The sequence below is a fragment of the Oncorhynchus masou genome, chromosome 12, assembly GCF_036934945.1.
Source record: "Oncorhynchus masou masou isolate Uvic2021 chromosome 12, UVic_Omas_1.1, whole genome shotgun sequence".
NCBI classification, from domain to species: domain Eukaryota; kingdom Metazoa; phylum Chordata; class Actinopteri; order Salmoniformes; family Salmonidae; genus Oncorhynchus; species Oncorhynchus masou.
In genome coordinates, this window is record NC_088223.1 from 37,875,903 (window position 1) to 37,899,198 (window position 23,296).

Genomic DNA, 23,296 nt, shown 5'->3' on the forward strand with positions numbered 1-23,296 from the left:
TTATACTGGTTGGGTTCATTACACTTGTTGGTTAGGGTTTTTATACTGGTTAGGTTCTTTATGCTGGTTGGGTTCTTTGTACTCGTGGGGTTCATTGGTTGGGTACTGGTTGGGTTCTTTATACTGGTTGGGTTCTTTATGCCAGTTGTGTTCTTTATACTGTTTTTTATACTGGTTTGGTTCACTGGTTGGGTTCTTAAAACCAGTTGGGTTCTGCTGATTGGGTTCTCTTATCAGGCCTTTCTATGGAATCATCTTGAAATAGTTTGAAATAGTTTGAAATAGTGATGCAATCAGACGCTAAAAAAACTGTCCCACTCTGTAACTCTGATATGATGAGCTGCAGTCTCTCTAAAAGAGATGATTCAAAACTAATATTTATCAGATATGTTTGATGTTTGAAATGGTTGCTAACTGGTGATTCCTTTTTATCTGAGTTTTATATAATTCTCCTCTTTTAGTGAATTAGGTAATCCCACAAAAGTAGTGGCACTGACCCTATGTCCCCACTCTGCACCCGACACACACCCCACCCAACCCACTCTGTAGCAAGTACTGTCAGATCTCCCCGCTAGCATTCTGCCTGATGTTGTTTAACGGATGGACACAAACGGATAGAGACTCAGACAGAGCAGACAAAGGAGATGAGCATGCCATGATGTCATCAAAGATCTGCCACTTCCTCCCCTAGTTGGAAATGGGGTGAAGGGAGGGGCCCAGCTAGCATAGAATGTTCCTGCAACGTTCTCTAAAGGTTCTCCTTCGTTTCTCCTTCGGTTCTTTGAAAAATTACTTTCACAGAACATTCTGGGAACATTGTGGAAAAGTAATTTTTCTAAGAATGAAAGAAGTAACTTTAGGGAACGTCGCTATTTTGGTAAGGTAGAAACACATTGTTCTGAGAACGTTCAAATAACCTCATAAAATAAAGTTATTAGAACTTTCTTTACACTGGTTGGGGTCATGAGTTGGGTTCTGGTTAGGAACTAGAGGAATTAGAACTTTCTTTACACTGGTTGGGGTCATGGGTTGGGTTCTGGTTAGGAACTAGAGGAATTAGAAGTTTTACGCTATGTTCCCCTGTGGTTTCCGTTTGGATGTTGGAAGAAAAAAGTTCTGGGAACATTCTGGGAATGTTGTATATCTAAGGAACAGTGTGTGTGGAGGTGAGGAGTGCACATCATTTTGTAAATAGCTAACTACACTGAAAAAAAATATAAATGAAAAAAGTGTTGGTCCCATGTTTCATGAGCTGAAATTAAAGATCCCAGAAATTGTCCATAAGCACAAAAAGCGTATTTCTCTAAAATGTTGTGAACAAATTTGTTTACAGCCCTGTTCGTGAGCATTTCTCATTTGCCAAGATAATCCATCCACTGACAGGTGTGGCATTTCAAGAAGCTTATTAAACAGGATGATCATTACACAGGTGCACCTATGCAGGTTTGTCATACACCACAATGCCACAGATGTCTCATGTTTTGACGGAGCATGCAATTGGCATGCTGACTACAGGAATGTCCACCAGAGCTGTTGCCAGAGAATGTAATGTTAATTTCTCTACCAAGAGAATTTGGCAGTACAACCAACCGGGCTCACAACCGCAGACCACGTGAAACCACGTCAACCCAGGAACTCCACATCCAGCTTCTTCACCTGCGGGATTGTCTGACTCAGGTGTATTTCTGTCTGTAATAAAGCCCTTTTTGTGGGGGAAAACTCATTCTGCTTGGCTGTGCCTGGCTCCCAAGTGGGTGGACCTATACCCTCCCAGGCCTACCCATGGCTGCGCCCCTGCCAATTCATGTGAAATCCATAGATTAGAGCCTAATTCATTTATTTTAATTGACTGATTTCCTTATATGAACTCAGTCAAATTGTTGAAATTGTTGCATATTGCATTTATATTTTTGTTCAGTCGTTTTTATTCCCCGCCCCCCAAAAAAAAAAAATTGAACTCTCCTCTACAAGCCACATAGAGCTGTTATCAAGATGACGGATGGCATTGGAGAGGTTGCACAGAGAGAAATGTTTGGAGAAAGGGAGCGATTGGAGATGATGGCGGAAAAGGAAATAAGTGAAGAAAGTGAAGCGTATTATGAATAAACATGGAGTGGGGGGGGGGTGGAGCTGTGCTTCTGAAAGATCTGGCGAAGGAAAAGATGATGGACACGGGAAAAAAGGAGAACAGTGGAAATGGTTATGAGGGAACTTTTGGAAGAACTTGAGGAAATTGAGAGTGACGAAAGTGAGGATCAAATATATGTGGTGGCATGTGCAGTGATGACTGTCGAGAAGACGTTGAGTGTCGAGGAAGGTTGACGTCAAGTGCAAAAAGAGGCATACGTGTTCCAGTGGCTCAGAGATTGAACCTGGCGAGAATGTTTATGAAGTTCCTGCAGTGAGGACTGCCGAGTTTGGGCCTCGGTCTGTAAAGGTCTGTGTGTGCCAATCATATTGCAGATTTCTCCGAACCCATTTTATAAAACAAATTGATAACTGAAATTATAATTGTGTATTAATTGTTCATATTTAATTGTGTAATCCTGGGTGTGTGTGTTCCCAACTTTGTAACCTTCGGAGAACGTTCCCAAAACGTTCCTAACTTTTTAACATTCCCAGAACCTTCATACAACCAAAAGAGAACATTCAAAGAACATTAAGAAAAAGATCTGATTGGTCCTTTAGGGAACATGGGTGCAACGTTAGGGGAACGTTTCCACAACCTTTGGGTAACATTCCCAGAATCAAAGTTTGTTATCTGGGGATGTGTCAAAAAGTGATGTCAGATCACGCCCTGCTTCATCATTTCCCCTCCTCCGCCCACCCACTCCTCTACTTTCTTTCCTGTTCATTGATGGAGGCAATGGAATGTGTGGAATTTGAAGAGAGAAGGCACGGTAGAATGATATTAAGAGATTTATTCAACTGATTATGGCCATTATAATCCTGACTGACACAACCCACAACCCCCTGCATGGTTTTAACATAATCTACAGAGAAGAAGACAGAAATACATTGATGATGCTGAACCACAAACCAAAAAGATTAAACTATAATTTAATACTACACTACATGGTCAGAAGTATGTGGACACACCTTCAAATGAGTGGATTCGGCTTTTTCAGCCACACCCGTTGCTGACAGGTATATAAAATCGAGGCATCAGATTAAAATATATAATATCATGTATTTTGAGATAGAAATATACAGTACGATCTGAAGAAAAATAACAAGATGAAAATTTTCCATACAACAAAGTTAAAATGCAAAGGTAAAATCTGGATATGTTTTGCCATGTGGTTTCAAGGAGCAGCTCTTTCACTTCTTCTGCCAGGGTGAGCTTCACCTCGGGCAGCCCTGGTCATCTGTCAAAGGAAGACATTGCAAATACACACACACACACACACACACACATACATGCGTGCACACACATACAAATTGATGATGTTTGATTTTACTCAGTGGTCTAAAGTACTTAAGTAAAAATAGTTTCAATTACTACTTAAGTAGTTTTTGGGGTATCTTTACTTTCTTTACTATTTATATATTTTTAAACTTTACATTTACTTCACTACATTCATAAAGGAAATAATGTAAATTTTCCCTGACACCCAAAAGTACTAGTTACATTACAATACTTAACAGGACAGAAAAATGGTCCAATTCACCCACTTATCAAGAGAACATCCCAGGGGCCTCATTTATAAAAATGTTCTTAGATTTACACTTGAACTTAGTCATAACATCATTTCCGACGGTGTGCTTACGTTCGATTCATAAAAGATACGGAGCATAAAAAACCTTGCTTACTCAGGTTCGAAGAAGCCCATTTGTAATTTACGCACCTGTGATCTATAAATCTCAAATTAACTTCAAATTGACGGCACCTGAACGTACCTTATAATCAGCGATTTCCCCTTATAGAATGCTAGCACAAATAAAAGTTTAGTCAGGAATAGCCATGGACCAAAAGAGAAAAGCAAACATTTTGGAAGACGAGATCACGGCGATGGTAGAGGAGATTGAAGACAGGCAACATGTATTATTCGGTGGACTAAATAGTGGGTTGACAAACAAAGTCAAACAGGTATCTTGGGAGTGTGTCGCCGCTGCAGTGAACGACGTGGGGCAGCAAGACAGAACTGTGGCTGATGTGAAAAAGAAATGGTCTGACCTTAAACTAGAAGGGATAAAAAGAATAGCCCTACATAACCAGCCGGAAAATCACCTACCTCAAGTCTAGACTTTGCGTAGAGATAAGATCCTTCCCATGTCAAAGTAAGGTTTCATAAATAACTACTTATACGAGGTTTTCTGCGTAAGTCATACTTAAGATCAAAATTGATCGTAAGTCGGTTTTTTAAATGAGGCCCCTGGTCATCCCTACTGCCTCTGATCTGGCAGACTCACAAAACACAAATGCTCGATTTGTAAATTGTGTTGGAGTGTGCCCTTGACTATTCGTAAAAAGAAAAGAAAATTGTGGTGTTTGGATTGCCTAATAGAAGTAATTTGAAATGATTTATACTTTTACTTTTGATGCTTAAGTATATTTTTTGCAATTACATCTACTTTTGATATGCAAGTATATTTAAAAACAAATACTTTTAGACTTTTACTCAAGTAGTATTTTACTGAGTGACTTTCACTTCTACTTGAGTAACTTTCTATTAAGGTATCTATACTTTTACTCAAGTATGACAATTGGTTACTTTTTCCACCACAGACTTTACTTAATTCAAATTAAAGCTCACACATAAAACAGTTAGCTTAAATACCTACAAACTATAACATTCTATGCTGTTGTGAGTTTATATTAGACATCTTTCATTATAATCACCTGGAGTTGGTCATAGTCAGAGCTGATGCTGGCGATCGTTAGGTTAGTGTACGTGGCGTCTCCTTTCTCTGACAGCTCTAGCTGCTGCTGGAATATCGAGGAGAAATAATTGTATTTAAACGGAGGAGTTATATCTTATCCAACAGACTATCAGTCTCAGAGGTATCAATACTATATCAAATGTAATATGAAATAGGAGCCTTAGTGTTGCACGCTTTATACAAAACCACAGTGAATTTGGTCAAAGATTCAAGATGTGCATTCGTCATACAGAGAATTGTTAAAGCTTTGACGTAGAATCTTTGACGTAGAATCTTTGACGTAGAAACACTTTGTCTCTGTATCGTATCATACTGCATCATCTACTGTCAATGCCTTAAAATTGCTCAGTTGATTAAACAGAATATTATGAAAATGTTCCTCTTACTTTCAGTCTTCTGGACAGACTTAGGGGAGGCAAAATGGGGAACTTGGGTTAGAAGAAAGTGGATCGTAAGAGTCCTTCTATAAATGTTTTCTATAAATGTATTCCTAAACTCGATGGGCATGAACATGTAAACAATGATACCTTTTATATTTATACACATCCACGGTGACGGTTAGAACATAGAGCAACACCATCACTCCACAAATGATGTAGGGGACCATCACGGAACATTGGCCACCTAAAAACAATGGTAATAGAACATTGGTTTTTAGAGTTGACTATTCATTTGTTGTCCGTTTTGTCTTGAGTGTTAACCATTTAAAATAGAGATTTAATGTTCACTTTTCAACAACGGCACTTTTCAACAAATAAAATGGCACCCTATTTCATATAGTGCACTATTAGGTCAAATGTTGTGTATTTGTCATAAAGTGAACAAAATGATTTACTTTCCAACTCCAGAGGCATGACCTTTGACCTTTGTGATCCCTTCTCGTTGTGGGCCTCACAGAGGTACAGCCCGCTGTCTGCCTTGTTGACCAGGAGGACCAGTGTCGGCCCATTAGCCTTCCAGGTCACCTGCCCACTGATGTCTTTGTACCAGGAGTAGCGCTCCACTGGTGGGTTGGCATCACTCTGACAGGTCAGGGTCACTGCCCTCCCGTCGGGCACAGGCCCAGATGGGCTGGACAGGGCTACAGTGTTTTTAGGAGCATCTGGAAGACAGAATCCACACAGTTAAATCAACTTCTTGTGTGGTACGTGCGCTCATTTTGATCTGTGAGATTAAAAGCCCTATTCCACAAGGGAACGTTCGTCATGTGAGTGTCAACGAGCGTGCGAACGATAGAAATGTGTGATGGAGTGTATTGGTGCAAATGAGAGAAAACAGAAAAAATAGATTGAAGTCTCACAAGTGTGCTGGAAGGTTGCCATATTATTGAGAACATGATCCAGAAAGCACTATTGAGAAGGTACACATGCAGTGTATGAGGATGGGAAGAATCACTGCATAGGTATGAATAGCTAACTGGCTGCTTATTACCTGCTAACTCATGTTTAACCAGTTTGTTTTTTTATGCCCTGTGCTCTTTGATACTGTTTAGCACTTAACAGTATCAATTAACTCATCATGTTCACAATCAGAATGAGGAGATTCCTTGGTTTCGTTGTATAACTACACTACTGTGTATAGTTGTGGTCATATGGTTGCCTGTATGGTCATATGATTTATGGTTGTTGTGGTCTCTCACAAAGAACATTGAGGGTCAGGTTCTCCTGAGTTGTCTTGGTGGTGCCCCCTGGCTGCAGTGTGTAGCGGGCAGAACATCTGACCAGCAGCCCGTGATGGAGGAGGGAGGCGGTAAAGGTAAGGGTGGAGGTCATGGTCATGAGCCCATCTATACCCTCCTGTAGCTGGCTCTCGACACTGCCACCCAGCCCAGAGGTCCAGATCAGAGAGGGCGGGAACGTAGGACAGGGGGCAGAGGCAGAGCATCTCTGTCTAACCAGCTCCCCCTCTGTGATGTTGCCCATAGGGGTTAGTTGGGGTTTGGGTGGGGTGTCTGGAGGTAATAAAGGTATGAGAGAGAGAGAGAGAGAGAGAGAGAGGCCTGGGTAAAGCACAATTACATACCGTATGGGGCAACCAGGTTTAAATCAACTCTGCTTAGAACATCACTCTCTTTTTCATGTTAAGCAGTGCCGGCTCCAGGCATAAGCGATATAAGCGGTCGCTTAGGGCCCCCTACCCAAAACATTACTTTCTGTTGAGAGTCAGAATAGTAGAATACACAGAGTGCAAGGTTGAATTTTTTAAATTTAAATTCTGCAGTTTTTCTCTTGTTTTGTCAGTCACTGACAGTCACTCAATTAGTCATCTCAGCTAACAATTTTTAGATTGGTAAGTTAGTCTTGCCAGTTATCTACATTTTTTGTAATCTTAGCCGAGCATGCAGGGGCTCAGGGGCCCTGACCTCCAGGGGGCCCCCATTGATTTTGTTAGTCACTCTCACTCAGATATCATTAGCATGGCATAAGTCATGGCAAAATGTGTACAATTGCATGAAATTTGTTATAAAATGTATCTTTGCCCCATGGCAACAATGTGTAGAGCTGCTTGGTGAGGGGGCCCTTCAACCAAATCTTGCTTAGGGCAACCAAAAGGCTAGAGCCGGCCCTGGTGGTAAGTATTTAAACCTGTGTTTGCTGTTAGTATTCACAAGAGTTCAATGTAGTCCTTTTGTTAGAATGTTTAGACCTCAATATTTGTTTTAATTGGAAATCATAAATATCTTAGGTAAGGTCAAATTCAGTGTACCTGTATGACTGATATGTACTCCTGGGTAGAAAATATACTTGAGGCGATTTGTTCCAGCACATTCCAGCCTGAAGATATATGTGTCATCATATCCTGCAGGGAAACTGTTGAAAAGAGTGGTGCAGTTCTTGCTCAACAGATTTCCCACCATCACTCCCTTTATGATGTTTTGGGCATCCGTTTGGGCTGAGCTCAATACTATATTTCCCCCCCAAAATTTTTTTTAGACCAAAGCCCAGTGGGTGTGCAATTTTTCAAGTCAGCATCAAATTCAGCAGGGATCTCAAGTCTACATGGGACCAGTAGGCAGGATCCACCAACAGCCACAATGCTTTGTGGCATCCACAGACTCCACTGTTGGCAGAGTGCACCTGGAGAACACAGCACCATCAAGAAACACTAAATAGCAAAACCTGGACTCTGGGATACGCGTAACATATCAAATGTTAATCTGTCTCCCTCCATTTAATATGATATGTTACGTTTCGTATGCTATGTATTCATTTGTGGATGTCCATCATCCATTTTATATGATACAGTATGTGACGAATTTGCAATACTTATGACATGTTACGAATTCCACTTTGTTGTGGCAAACGTTAGCTAGGTGGCTATGTGGGCTGGGGTGGGGTTAGGGTTAGGAGATATGGTTAGGTTAGGGTTCGGGGAAGGGTTAGCTAACATGCTAAGCAATTGCAAAGTTGCGAAAAAGTAGTAAATATTTGAAAGGTTGCTAATTAGCTCAAATGCTAAAGTTGTCCTTGATATGGACCTAGACATTCGTTCGAACCTAGACATTTAGACACCTAGTTCGAGCCTACCCATCCTCCCCAACCAACCTCCCTCCTTTCGTTTTTGGCTAAATTAATCTTCTGTCTTACGTAACCATACCAAACGTAACATATCATTAGTCATTTGAGTGTCACATATTCACATTTACTATGTTACGTTTACTCTTTGAGGCCAGGCTGAACAGCAAAACACATTTGTCTGCACACTCACACACACACACTGACACACGGACACACGGACACACACAAAGGTTTATCAATCTCACACACGTGTCGAAACACCCAAGTACATATTGCAGAGATGTCATCATTGTCATTAAGTCAAAGTGTGTACAAGTTAAGAGGGAAGTGCAGTGTGCACAATCAGGAAAAAACTGACCTTTCAACAGAAAAGTGATGAAAGCAATAAACCACAGACACATCTGTGATGTTGTTGAGATGCCTTCCACAGTAAGAATACACCTCAAATAAACATAGAGATAGAAAAAGTAGATCAGAATTAGACAGCTACAGATAATCTGTACTGAACGAAAATATAAACCCAACATGCAACAATTTCAAAGATTTTACTGAGTTACAGTTCATATAAGGAAATCAGTCAATTGAAATAAATAAAGGAGGTACTAATATATGGATTTCACATGACTGGGAATACAGATATGCATCTTTTGATCACAGATACCTTTAAAAAAAAGGTAGGAGCATGGATCAGAAAAAGCAGTCAGTATCTGATGTGACCACCACTTGCCTCATGCAGCGTGACACATCTCTTTCGCATAAAGTTGATCAGGCTATTGATTGTGGCCTGTGGAATGTTGTCCCACTCTTCTTCAATGGCTGTGCGAAGTTGCTGGATATTGCGGGGAACTGAAACACACTGTTGTACACGTTGATCCAGAGCATCCCAAACTTGCTCAATGGGTGACATGTCTGGTGAGTATGCAGGCCATGGAAGCACTGGGATATTTTCAGCTACCAGGAATCGTATACATTATCATGTTTCAACATGAGGTGATGGCGGTGGATGAATGGCATGACAATCAGCCTCAGGATCTCTGTGCATTCAAATTTCCATCGATAAAATACAATTGTGTTCATTGTCCGTAGTTTATGCCTGCCCGTACCATAACCCCACTGCCACCATGGGGCACTCTGGTCACAACGGTGACATCAGCAAACTGCTCACCCACAAGATGCCATACATGTGGTGTGCGGTGTGAGGCCGGTTGGACATACTGCCAAATTATCTAAAACGACATTGGAGGTGGCTTATGGTAGAGAAATTAACCTTAATATCTCTGGCAACAGCTCTGGTGGACATAACTGCAGTCAGCATGCCAATTTCTCGCTCCCTCAAACTTGAGACATCTGTGGCATTGTCTTGTGTGACAAAACTGCACATTTTAGAGTAGCCTTTTATTGTCCCCAGCAATAAGGTGCACCTGTGTAATGGTTATGCTGTTTAATCAGCTTCTTGATATGCCACACCTGTCAGGTGGATGGATTATCAATGCTCACTAACAGAGATGTAAACACATTTTTTGGCACAGAATTTGAGAGAAAAAAAGCTTTTTGTGCTTGTGGAACATTTCTGGGATCTTTTATTTCAACTCATTAAACATTGGACCATAATTAAACATGTTGCGTTTATATTTTTGTTCAGTGTAGGTAAATAGGTAAAAAATAGGTAAACATACTGGAATGTTTAGCATTTGATTCTAAGTAGCAATTCCTTATGAACACCGTAACTACTGTTTAACTGACATTCAATTACATTTTTGCTACAACTGAATTGTTTATCAGTGCCATTTTTCCAAAACTCAATTTGAAATTTAAAGAGGTAACACATTTCCACGTCAATACAATTTCTAACTTTCTCTACGATTCAAGTCTTTAGTATTGTGATTCAATATTTGTGAATGAGATTTGGTGGAATTGTGTTTATTGGTTAATGCGTTCGAGATACTCTAAATGTGTCTTTTAGATGAAATCATGAAAAGGCCTTACCTGTAACTGAGTGAAAGAGATCATGGATATTCAGATCGCCGATATCTCCAAAATGGCTCTGGGTGTTTAATCAAGCAAGATGCTGTCTTTTCTTTTATATGCATTGCGAAATAAAGGAAATTGTCCTCGTCACACCAAACCCTGCTCTTAAGCAAGAACAAACGTCAGAACAAAGAGGATGTTTTCTGCAGTCGATAGAACATTTACAATTGGCTGCAACGTTCTGTGGCGGGATATATCTGACTTCTTTATTGTAAAAAGGCACAATGTAATGACTTGTCACAGTCTGCCACCAGATTGCAGCATCCCCATGTAGGAGTTACCCAAAACTATTAGGGGCCAGAGGCATTCTGCAGATAGCTTTTATAAAGCTCTGTATACAATCGTGCAGTACATGCATCAGTAAGACATATATTGGTAGTTTTGGAAAGTTATACACTCAAACTCTTATGTTCTTAAATCCCGTATCAAATCAAAACGGAGCTAAAAGATTGACGTCGTTCATTTCGTAATCAAATAAAAAAAACTGTGATTGAATGATGAGATTAGATGCGTCAGTCCTTTCATCATAAGGTCATCACTTTATTAATGGTGTAGTTAGTCAAGATAAAGGCTTATTCATGGTGGCATCCCAATCTCATTATGACAACAACATATGAAATAATACTACTTTTTCTATTTTGGGTGTTACAGCCAGAATTTAAAATGGATTCAATTGATATTTTGTGTCTCTGGCCTGCACACAATACTGCACTCAATGTCAAAGTGGAGCAACAAATTAATTAACAAAGAAAAGCTGAAATGTCTTGAGTCAATAAGTATTTAACACCTTTGTTATGGCAAGCCTCAATAAGTACAAGAGTAAAAATGCCACATAGTAAGTTGCATGGACTCCGTGTGCAGTAATAGTGTTTAACTTGTTTAAACATCTCTGTACCTCAAACATACAGTACAATTGTCTGTAAGGTCCCTCAGTCGAGCAGTGAATTTCAAACACAGATTCAACCACAAAGACCAGGAAGGTTATCCAATGCAAAAATCTGACATTTAATATCCCTTTGACCAGGGGCGCAACTTTCACTGGAGTCGAGGACATGTCCCCCCCATATTCTGAAATTGCATTTTTGTCGCCCAGGTTTTATCATTGGAATTTTTGGAGTGTTAATCCGATAGGATACATTTTTTTGTTTTTTGTTTGTTTGTCCCCCTCACTTCTAAAACCAAAGACAAGCCCCTGCCTTTGACTATGGTGAAGTTATTAATTACACTTTGGATAGTGTATCAATACACCCAGTCACTACAAAGATATGGGCACCCTTCCTAACTTAGTTGCCGGCGAGGAAGGAAACAGCTCAGGGATTTCACCTTGAGGCCAATGGTGACTTCAAAACAATTACAGAGTTTAATGGCTGTGATAAGAGCATGCTGAGGAAGGATCAAAAACGTTGTAGTTACTCCACAATACTAACCTAAATGACAGAGTGAAAAGAAGGAAGCCTGTACATAATACAAATATTCCAAAACATACATCCTGTTTGCAGTAAGGCACGAAAGTAAAACTGCAAGAAATGTGGCGAAGAAATTAACTTTATATCCTGAATACGAAGCTTTATGTTTGGGGCAAACCCAACACAGCACATCACTGAGTACCACTCTTCAGATTTTCAAGCATGGGGTGTCTGCATCATGTTATGGGTATGCTTGTCATCGGCAAGGACTAGGGAGTTTTTTAGGATAAAAAGAAACCCTACAGGAAAATCCAAGAGGAAAACCTGGGTCGGTCTGCTTTCCAACAAGACACAGGAAGATTAGTTCAGCTTTTAGCAGGACAATAACCTAAAACACAAGGCCAAATAAACACTGGGGTTGCTTACCAAGATGACATTGAATGTTCCTGAGTGGCCTAGTTACAGTTTTGACTTAAATTGGCTTGACAATCTATGGGAAGACTTGAAAATTGCTGTCTAGCAATGATAACAAGCACCTTGACAGAGCTTGAAGAATTTTAAGAAGAAGAATGCAAATATTGTACAGTCGTGGCCAAAAGTTTTGAGGAAGGCACAATATTCATTTTCACAAAGTCTGCTGCCTCAGTTTGTATGATGGCAATTTGCACATACTCCAGAATGTTATGAAGAGTGAAAATATGAATGTCTGAGGGACTTCTCCCAACCATCCAGGAACAGTTTGGTGTCGAACAATGCCTTTTCCAGCATGATGGAGCATCTTGCCATAAGAAAAAGTGATAACTAAGTGGCTCTGGAAACAAAACATCGATATTTTGGGTCCATGGCCAGGAAACTCCCCATACGTTAATCCCATTGAGAACTTGTGGTCAATCCTCAAGAGGTGGGTGGACAAATATAAACCCACAAATTCTGACAAACTCCAAGCATTGATTGTGCAAGAATGGGCTGCCATCAGTCAGGATGTGGCCCAGAAGTTAATTGACAGCATGCCAGGGCGGATTGCAAAGGTCTTGAAAAAGAAGGGTCAACACTTCAAATATTGACTCTTTGCATCAACTTCATGTAATTGTCAAAAAAAGCCTTTGACACTTATGAAATGCGTGTAATTATACTTCAGTATTCCATAGTAACATCTGATAAAATATCTAAAGACACTGAAGCTGCAAAAACATGTATTTTTTTGAAAGGGGTGGATCAGCTAAATATTGCGAAAAGAATATTGGTTCCATCCAGATGCATCATTTCCAATCCCCCATATATTTTTGGGGTAAATATATCCATACACACATGCATATATATACACATATATACATACACATACCTATATAGACATACATCATTTTTTAAAGAATATACCTTTATTATTTTTCCCCGCAAACCCTTCCGCTGATCCGCCAATTGGAGTAAACTAATAAACACTTCGGCTTTTACCTTCAATTTATACATCTGATACACATTTTACATTCACAGTCTATTTTACAATAGTTATTTTTTGTTTGTTTTTAGTCCTTCCTCTATTTCTGATGTCCATCCAGTTTGATTTCTATTTGTAACTGTGCTATTTCACAAAAGTTCTGAACATAGATACATTTGACAGACCCCGTATGTTCTACATGTTTTATCTTGCTATTAGTCCCACCCTTCAGCTCCATTCAACCTCTCCCATCTATCCCTCAACATCATCCATTTTGGATTTCTATTTGCCATATATTTTTCTGAAGCAGCAAACTTTGTGGAAATGAATATTTGTGTCATTCTCAAAACTTTTGGCCACGACTATTAAATCCAGGTGTGCAACGCTCTTAGAAACTTACCCAAGACTCACAGCTGTAAACGCTGTAAAAGATGATTCTAACATATATTGACTCAGGGATGTGAATACTTATGCAAATTAGATATTTCTGTATTTCATTGTCAATAAATTTGCAAACATTTCTAAAAACATGTTTTCACGTTCTCATTATAGGGCATTGTATGTAGATGGATGACCGCAAATCCATTTTGAATTCAGGCTGTACGTAACACAACAGAACGTCAAGGGGTATCAATAGTTTCTGAAGGCACTGTATATATGTGAGAACATTACTGTAGATTTTGGGGGCATTCACCTCATTCTGTGTGTTTCTTTTGGCTGACCATAGAGAATACGGGCAGGAAGTGGACTCCAGTTGAAGAGGGAAGAGCATCTAATGACCGAGTAAGGCATGGCCAGTAGTCCCCACCCCCTTCCAGGGAAAGAGAGAGAGAGAGAGAGAGAGAGAGAGAGAGGAAGTTCATAGAACTCATGTCTTTTCTGTGGCCACCCAAGTGGGTTTTGAGCACACATCCTTTAGACTCGCTCACACAGATACACTGATGCACACAGAGATGACAAAGACGACAGTGAGGAGAAACAACTATCTGCACAGACACACAGCATAGAACTATGCACCTCCACACTCTGTTCAACCATTGAAGCTGAAGTACTGGTCAGCTACTGCTGGAGCATCTCAACTCATAGGTAAGCATTATCAGTATGAGTAACAACCGTACACAGCATTTTTTGGGCTTTACTTCTCATTTTGTTTGTTAAATCACCTCATTTGGACAGTTTCACGGGCAGGAGAGAACATTCTGTCGACGTTCTATCAACAGACGACAGGTTTGATTTAGTTAGAGACAAGCTAAACTCTTTTGACATGCAGCAACTCTGTCTCCTGACTAGCTATACTATTCTCAAGCTGTACACGTACAGTAGCAGCATGCTATAGCCCATTCTGGACAAATGATGAGATTCTGTGTATAGTTAGCTGAATATATACAGATCATCTGTCAGGGACTACATGAAGATGTCACCCTTTGTCTGTGTCCATTTCTTTCCATTACCACATGTCAGCTCAAGTTGAGTTGCCAACTAGATGAATAATGATTAGCCACTGATATACATTACTACTGTAGATTCAAATATGACATTGAGGTGGAGAGGGGGGACCCAGCAAATGACACCCTGTAATTGAGTAAGGTCTAGGCTGGATTATGGCAGGTTTGTTTTGCAGCATTTTTTGAAACTCCATTGAAAACAAAGTCTCTTCGGTGTTTACGAGCAGGGGCAAACAGCATTTAATCATGTAGGCCAGCATAAATATTGTAGTAGTAACACAAACAGTGCCATAAAAAAGGAGGCGTAATAAAATGACTAAATACTCATAACTTATACACTGTAGTCCAGAGCAAACAGTCCACTGTGCTCGTCCCATTGATCGTGAAGTCACCAGTACATGCAGTATGTCAGGTAATCTAACAATGAGACATAGTTCTTTATCTTGACAATAAAGACATTCAAACAGAAATAGTATCTCACATCTGTCAACGACAGTGCTTTGGATAAATAATCGGGATTTTACTTTGTAATGTGTATTTCCATGGATGGATTACATCCTCAAACTGATAAAGAACAACCAATGAATGTGGTTTAATATTGACTTTGAACTTGTCAGCTTCATGGCAATGAAAGTATTTTGTGGAGTGCAAATCGTATTGGCGTCATATCAAAGAAGCCTCTGCTTTTAAAAAAAAAAGCACAACCACAAAAACCATCCAAGAGGTGGAGTGAGTCCCTGGCTCAGTTCATAATAACGAGGTTCCTAATAATCTTGCTCCTAAGTAAACCCCATCCCTTATATGGACTGGAAGCTTATTGGTTGCTAGACCACAGGCATATGTTTGTTTTACTGTTGGTTCACTGATGGGAATGGGTATATTTCACAGGATACTCTGCCCTAATATTCTACCCCAAGCCATAGCCGCAAGATGTTTTGACTCGGGGGTGCTGACTGCAGATTAACATCTCACCACCAGAGTGTGCTGTAACACCCCCAGCACCCTACTTCCCGCTGCTATGACCCAGGTATCTCTGGTCTGACTCTTAATGAGAGGGTACCTGGGCAAGAGACTGGTTACATCAGTCATAAGACAAACCCATTATATGGTTCCTGTCTATGTATGCCTCTGGAAAGGGAATGGAGATACTGTATGCAAAGAGGAACAGGACGGCAAATCATGTTCTTACAAGTTCCTTGTTGGACTGATATGTTTTAGGTGGAATGCGGACGGTATGTCAGTGTCCGATGAATAGCATAGTATGTGGGTGTGCACCACAGGAGGTTGGTGGCACCTTAGTTGGGGAGGACTGGCTCGTGGTAATGGCTGGAGCGGAATTAGTGGAATGGTATCAAATACATCAAACACATGTTTTATACCATTCCATTAACTCCGTTCCGGCCATTATTATGAGCCATCCTCCCACTGGTGTGCACGTTGGAAAAAGCAACGACAACAAAAAAGTACAACTGTGGGTAGTTCATAGTACCAGACATCCGCCACATACAAACACAAATACACACACACATTCCCAGACACAGACACAGAATGACTCAGACTGTCATGGACAGATCACATCATGCCCGGCACACAAGGTCCCATCTGAAGATTCAGAATACTTCCTAAAAAGCCAAAGATATTTTAATCTTACAGTCAAGAATATATAGAGTTCTGTCCATTTGTGACTATGAGTCCTCTCCCTGATAATAACAACTGACTGGCTACTGGCTGGACAAAGTTCAAAATCATTAGAGGAAAAAGTGTTCCTCTTTATGACTCATCTAGAGGAAAGCCATTAAGTGGTAATGTATAAGGAAATCATTCTGTATATTCACACCCTTCTCGCCCTTTTTAACAGCATGACATCCAACGCCACGCTTCCATACGTCCTCCTTGCCTCAGCCGGCCGAGATGACAAAGCCACTGTGGTGGACATTGACGCCATCATGGACAACTTCATCATTGTCCTCTACACGCTGACCATTGTCCTGGGCACCACGGGCAACTCTGTGGTCATCTGGGTGGCGGGCTTCAAGCTCAAGCCCACCGTCACCAACGTGTGGCTGGTCAACCTGGCCGTGGCCGACCTCATCTTCTGCCTGAGCCGTGTGCTCTCGCTGACCAAGAAGCTCTTCTTCGACTACTGGCCGTTCGGCATCTTCCTGTGCAAGTTCAATGGCTTCTTCAAGTACACCAACATGTTCTGCAGCGTGTTCCTGCTCGCCGTCATCAGCATGGACCGGGCACTGTGCGTCTGGCACCCCGTCTTTACCAAACGCCGCCGGACACTCTGCGCCGCCCGCCTGATGAGCACCGGCGTGTGGGCAGTGGCGGCCATTTTGAGCGCCCCCTACTTTGCCTACCGCCAGGTCTACCTGGGCAAGAACAACCTGAGCAAGTGCTCGCTGGAGGTCAAGGAGCCAATGGAAGGCGACAACAGCGCTAAGCTAGCGCTCTACTCCATCCGCTTCCTATGCGGTTTCCTGCTTCCTTTTCTCATCATCCTCTGCTGCTACGTCCTGGCAGGGCTGGGCATCCGACGCACCCGCCTGTCGGGCAAGTCGCGTCCCCTTCGTATCCTGGCATCGCTGGTCTGTGCCTTCTTCCTGTGCTGGGCACCTTACCACTGCCTTCTACTCGCCAAAATGATGTACAGCAAGAGTACCATGGTGAAGGTGGGGCTGACAGTGGCCAAAGGCTTTGCTTACTTCAACAGTTGTGTGAACCCGCTGCTGTACTTCTGTATGGGGTTGGACATGAGGGGTTCAAGGTTCAGGCAGAGCTTAGCGGGGGTGTACCAGAGAGCACTAGCCGATGACAGGGATGGTCGGTCCACGCAGTCCAACGAGCGCACAGTGGATGATAGTTCTGGCCCTGCGTCACGACCTGTAATGGCGACCGGTCAGTCTCGAGTGACTGTGGCCAACTTCTGAGGGAAGTCACATTTGGTATGAGGAGGGGTTTCAGTCCTTATTAATTTACAGGCTAGTTAACACTGAATAGCTGAATAGCTTGTGTAGACAAAAATATATATATATATTTTTGATCAGTTGTTCAAACCGTTCACATTCCATTGACTTTGTTGTAGCTAGCTAAGAGAGGCGGAAGCTAGACCACAGGGGATACATAGGGACTGTGAATTTATGTAAATGTCTGAATAAATAATTCTCACAGTTTCAAAGTGTTAAGTGCTAATGTTTTGATGTATGTGATGAACATCACAGAAAGAAAGTGGAACTGTGCCTAGAAAATAGCATAAAAAGGGAAAATGACACAACCTTTTGGGGGAAGTCATAGATGACTTCAGTCATGTTATTTCTACTAAAAGTCAACTTCAGGTTTCAACAGGGGGAAAAAAGATATTTCCATTTTAGTGTTTCCATTTAGAATCATTGTCTTCCACAGGACAGCATCCTTATGTGCCATTGGTGAATTTTACATATCGGTGACACCTCATTCACTCTCATTGATGATTTGAAAGGGGGAAATGAAAGATTAGAGAGAAAATAGAAAGAAAGGGAGAGGGAAGTCAGAAACAGAGGATGTAATCTGGACAGCTGGACTTGAGGAAGTGTGGTGGTCGCTTGTTTCTCTTTTAGTCACCACATTGTTCCTCACAGTTAGACTGTCTCTATCATGTCTCAGTAGTATGACTGGTCTGTCAGTTGTCTGACTGGCCTATCCGGTGGTGAACACAGTGGCTCAGCTTAAGCTCTGTGGTTGCCAGTTTAAAGAGACAGGATGGTTAATTAATTTGCAGTGACAAACATCACACTCGCACAATTCAATTCACACTAGGTATTCAATGTATCTTTTCTGAAACTCCATCTCTCTGCTTATTCAGAACTCTTGTGCTGAAATAAAAGTATGTAAGAGCGACAGTTCAGCTGAAGTCTATTTATCTTTTGATAGATAATCTAAATATGAATCAGAACTGTTTTCCTGTCTTGTCTGAAACTATGTAGCTAGCTACATCATGTCCTCTGTGTCGTTCATGAAAGGCCCGAAGGTCCAGGATGCAGAGAAACAGCAATCTCCCTCAGGACAATGGAGGAGAAGGGACATGAATGGATGGGAACAAACAGAACAGTTCAGTTTAATCCACCAGAAAAGACAGAACAAATATTAGAACAAATATTATTGTTAAAATCAAATATACTAATTGGTTAAAAAAAAATGTTATTTTGGGAACAAATGTACAAAACACTGTATAATCTTTGCAAATTATATCATAAATAGGACTGGTGGATTTATGTCACACATGCAGTGAACAAAAATATATATATATATTTTTGCTTAATCCAAAATTCGTACCAACTGACTGCATCATTACCACAAAAATGGAGGAAGCAAGTGGAAAGGGGAGAAGGTCAGGAACTTGTCTGTTAGCTCTGCATTAAAGACCAGAAAACCAGATGGGTGACGTGTCGCTGCAGAATGCTGTGGTAGCCATGCTGGTTAAGTGTGTCTTGAAATCTAAATAAATCATAGACACCCCCACACCATCAGACCACCTCCTCCATTCTTCATGGTGGGAACCATACATGCAGATATCATCCGTTCACCTACTCTGCGTCTCACAAAGACACGGTGGTTGGAACCAAAAATCGCACAGTTGGACTCATCAGTCCAAAGTACAGATTTCCACCAGTCTAATGTCCATTGCTCTTGTTTCTTGGTCCAAGCAAGAAACAGGCCCAATTCACACAGTCTCCTCTGAACAGTTGATGTTGAGATGTGTCTGTTACTTGAACTCTGTGAAGCATTTATTTGGACTGCAATCTGAGGTGCAGTTAACTCTAATTAATTGATCTTCTGCAGCAGAGGTAACTCTGGGTCTTCCTGTCCTGTGACGGTCCGCATGAGAGACAGTTTCATCATAGGGCTTGATGGTTTTTGCGACTGCACTTGAAGAAACTTTCAGAGTTCTTGAAATTTTCCAGATTGACTGACCTTTATGTCTTGAAGTAATGATGGACTGTCATTTCTCTTTGATTACATGAGCTGTTCTTGCCATAATATGGACTTGGTCTTTTACCAAATAGGGATATCTTCTGTATACCACCCCCACTTAGTCAAAACACAACTGATTGGCTCAAATGCATTAAGAAGAAAATAAATTCCACACATTAACTTTTATGAAGGCACACCTTTTAATTTAAATGCATTCCAGGTAACTACCTCATGATTTGGATGAGATAATGCCTAGAGTGTGCAAAGCTGTTTAACACTTTTCTGGTTACTACATGATTCCATATGTGTTATTTCGTAGTTGTGATGTCTTCTCTATTATTCTACAATGTAGAAAATAGTAAGAAAGAAAGAAAACCCTTGAATGAGTAGGTGTGTCCAAACTTTTTACGGGTACTGTATATTTACGGGTACTGTATATAAAAATATATATATGGGGGACTGAAATTGATGCAGACAATTACATTGATAGAAGCCACAATCTGTATGCAATATTAAAGCTGATCTACCCCCTTAAAAAAAATGACGCTCTTCCCCCTGTATCATCATTGCTCGGCATCATTGGCTTTTGTAACATATGTCAAAGGTTAAAATGTCCAATGCAAAGAAAAAAATGTTTGGACTATTTTGAATAGTGTAAGTGGTGATACGTTAAATATTGTGATATCTTTTTTGGGTGATTTTATCATTTCAACGTATTACACAATGAAAAAGACTTGCCAAAATCAATAAGTGTGTAAATCAAATTGACCAGTTGCTAACGCATATCACATTCTTCAACCAACACTGTTGTCCTTGTAACGGCGTTCGTCTGTTGAAGGAGAAGTGGACCAAAATGCAGCGTGGTGGTTACTCATGTTCTTTAATAAAAATGACTCGACATGAAATAACTTGAAATACAAAACAACAAACGGAACGTGAAAACCTATACAGCCTATTTTTTATTTTTTTAAAAAAAAATAATGTATTACCTTCAATACCATTCATTCTTTACAACTCATCATTTTCATACATACTCCAATAATGGTATTTTAACTAAACAAAAACCCCAAACAAAACCTCAGGGGAGCGTCTTCCCTCCCCGTCACCCTACAAACTACCTTTCCCTATCTCCCCGTCCCTAATCTATCCCCTTACAAATCTAAATGACACCCAGCCCTAACCCCCCCTTCCACCTCACGAGCAGCATGCTGCCCCCACTTCCTCTCCTCCCTCTTCATCCTGCCCCTCAAATCTCCTTCCACCCTCCTCAATATCCCTTCCACCCCCCAATCTCTCCCTGTCTTCACCATGTTCTGCCCGGCTTCCCACAGCCCCCGTTTAAAGAGACTCATGAGAAGCCAGAGCAGAAACCTGTCCCTATCCGTCCCTCTCGCTCACCCTACACCCCTCTCTAACCTGGCCCACGTCAATACAAAATCCCCCTTACCAAACCTAACAACACCCGTGCCCTAGCCCATACTACTCCGGCAAAGGCACAGTCCCAATAGACATGGTGCACAGTCTCCTCCCTGCCACAAGAGGATCTTGGACAGGTGGGGGATTGCACCAAACTATACCGGTACATGATGGGACGTACCGGCAAGCACTTATGGAGGCTCAACCAATTCAGGTCCTTGAGCCTGTTGTCCAGACCCCGCGCCTGCACTCCCTCCCAGACCACTTCCGAGATGCCCACTACAGGCGCTGGACTCCCTGCCTTTCTGACCTCCTTGTACAGGTGCCTGTGATCTAAACCTACTCGGGCAACTTCAACCTCAGGGTGCGCACGCAACCACTTGGCCGCATGACCAAAGTGCCACGGCAGCTGTTCCGCCCGAGGACCCGTGTTAGACCACACTATTACGCTTTCTTGCCTGATACGAGAAGAACACCCGCAGGAGGTAACCGGACGGGTGTATCACTGGATGAGCAAGCTCTGTTAACAAGAAAGAAACAAAAATTGCGTCCAGCTTGAGGGGGAAATGTGGTACCCCCCTACCTCCCTCCCCGATGGGACAGAGCATGCGTGCCCTGGCGACCCACTCGCACCTGCCACTCCACATGAACTGAAACACAAGCCTCACTAGAGGCCTCCTCAGACAAGCCGGCAATGGGTAGATGTACGCCAAATACAAAAGAGATGGCAACACATCCACCTTTAGGACCAGGACTTTGCCCATAAAAGACAAATACCTAGCCTTCCACATTGCTAGCTTCCTCTGTACCACTGTGATACGCATGTTCCAGTTTAGCGTCGCTGAGCCGGAGGTCTCAAAATGGACCCCGAGAATCCTCAGGGCCCCCTCACAGAGAGATAACCCCCCGGGCACATCCGTTCTACCGCGCCATCTTCCGGAAAACTTGACGGAAGACTTTGCATGGTTCAGAACCGCTCCCGACGCTCGGGTGAAATCCCCAAAGATGGCAAGGGACCTTGTCAGGCACGAGTCCTTGCACAGCAGCAAGGAAGTGTCGTCGGCGTACTGCGTCATCTTAACACGCAGCCCACCACTTCCAGGGATCAACAAGCCTTCCACCCCTGTGTCTGCCCTAATGGCAGCCCCCAGAGGCTCCATGTACAGAACAAAGAGGAGAGCCGAGAGTGGGCACCCCTGCCTGACCCCAGACGAGAGGTCAAAAACATCACCCAAGTGACTATTTACACTAACTCGGCACCCCGCTCCGACAAATAATGTACGAATCCATCCTATGAACTTCTCCCCAAATCCTAATCGACCTAACACTCTGAATAAAAAGGATCTATTCACGCGATCAAAGGCTTTCGCCTGATCTAGCGCTGCTACCATTAAAGGCAGTCCTCTATCTTCAACCCAAGCGATGGAGTCCCTGATTAACTGTAGGTTCCATCTAATAGAGCGGCCCTCTACCCCGCACGTCTGATCCTCATGGACGACGTAGGGAAGGGCTGTTCGCCACCGGTCTGCTAAAACCTTTGCAAGTAGCTTGTAATCTACACACAGCATGGTCAACGGCCGCCAGTTGCCAAGGTCTGTTACTTCCCCCTTCTTATATAAAAGTGGCAGCACACCAACAGCCATTGATCCCCCCCAGGACCCCCGTCTCAAGGATGGCCTTCAAGACTTCGAGGACCACTGGTCCAAGTATACCCCAAAACTTGAGATAAAACTCAGCTGGCAGCCCATCCATCCCAGGCACCTTCCCTTTTCCCATCCTCCGAAGAGCGCTCTCAACCTCTTCTAGTGAGATCTGGGCCTCCATCACTTCTCTAATGTCCACCGACAACCGCCTGGACAAGTGTTCTAAAAACACATTTCCCTGCTCTACATCTATTTCCCTTTCCTTAAATAAACCTTGGAAATGATCAGTTGTCACCCTGACCATATCCTCTGGTTCTCTAACTATACTACCATTTTCTTCCCTACCTTCCTACTCTGTCTGGCCCTAACCGACTTAAAGAATATAGCAGAACAAGTCTCATTATGTTCTAGAAAGCCACTATGCGCACGCTCCAGGAAAGCTCGAGCCTTCCGCTCCTGCAACTCCCTGAGCTGTGCCTTTAGGGTTGCGGATCTCTCCCAGTCAAACGACCCGCCGAGGTTGCCTGCCTCGTATTCAAGTTCAATTAACCTTTGGATACGATCCACC

At 42.1% G+C, this 23,296-nt stretch overlaps 1 protein-coding gene and 1 pseudogene across 1 annotated transcript; one reads left to right on the forward strand and one right to left on the reverse strand.

The window, feature by feature from the left end:
* Nucleotides 1-2,906: 2,906 nt before the first annotated feature.
* Nucleotides 2,907-10,459, reverse strand: LOC135550022 (myelin-associated glycoprotein-like; annotated as a pseudogene).
* Nucleotides 10,460-14,145: 3,686 nt separating this feature from the next.
* Nucleotides 14,146-17,915, forward strand: LOC135549098 (fMet-Leu-Phe receptor-like). Its single transcript, XM_064979159.1, has 2 exons — nucleotides 14,146-14,357; nucleotides 16,575-17,915. Exon 2 carries the CDS (start codon nucleotides 16,576-16,578, stop codon nucleotides 17,647-17,649), a length of 1,074 nt encoding a protein of 357 aa, XP_064835231.1. The 5' UTR covers nucleotides 14,146-14,357; nucleotide 16,575; the 3' UTR covers nucleotides 17,650-17,915.
* The last annotated feature ends 5,381 nt before the right edge of the window (nucleotides 17,916-23,296 follow it).

Coding starts and splice junctions, on each gene's coding strand:
- LOC135549098 (XM_064979159.1), top strand. CDS start 16,576: ATGACATCCAACGCCACGCTTCCATACGTCCTCCTTGCCTCAGCCGGC.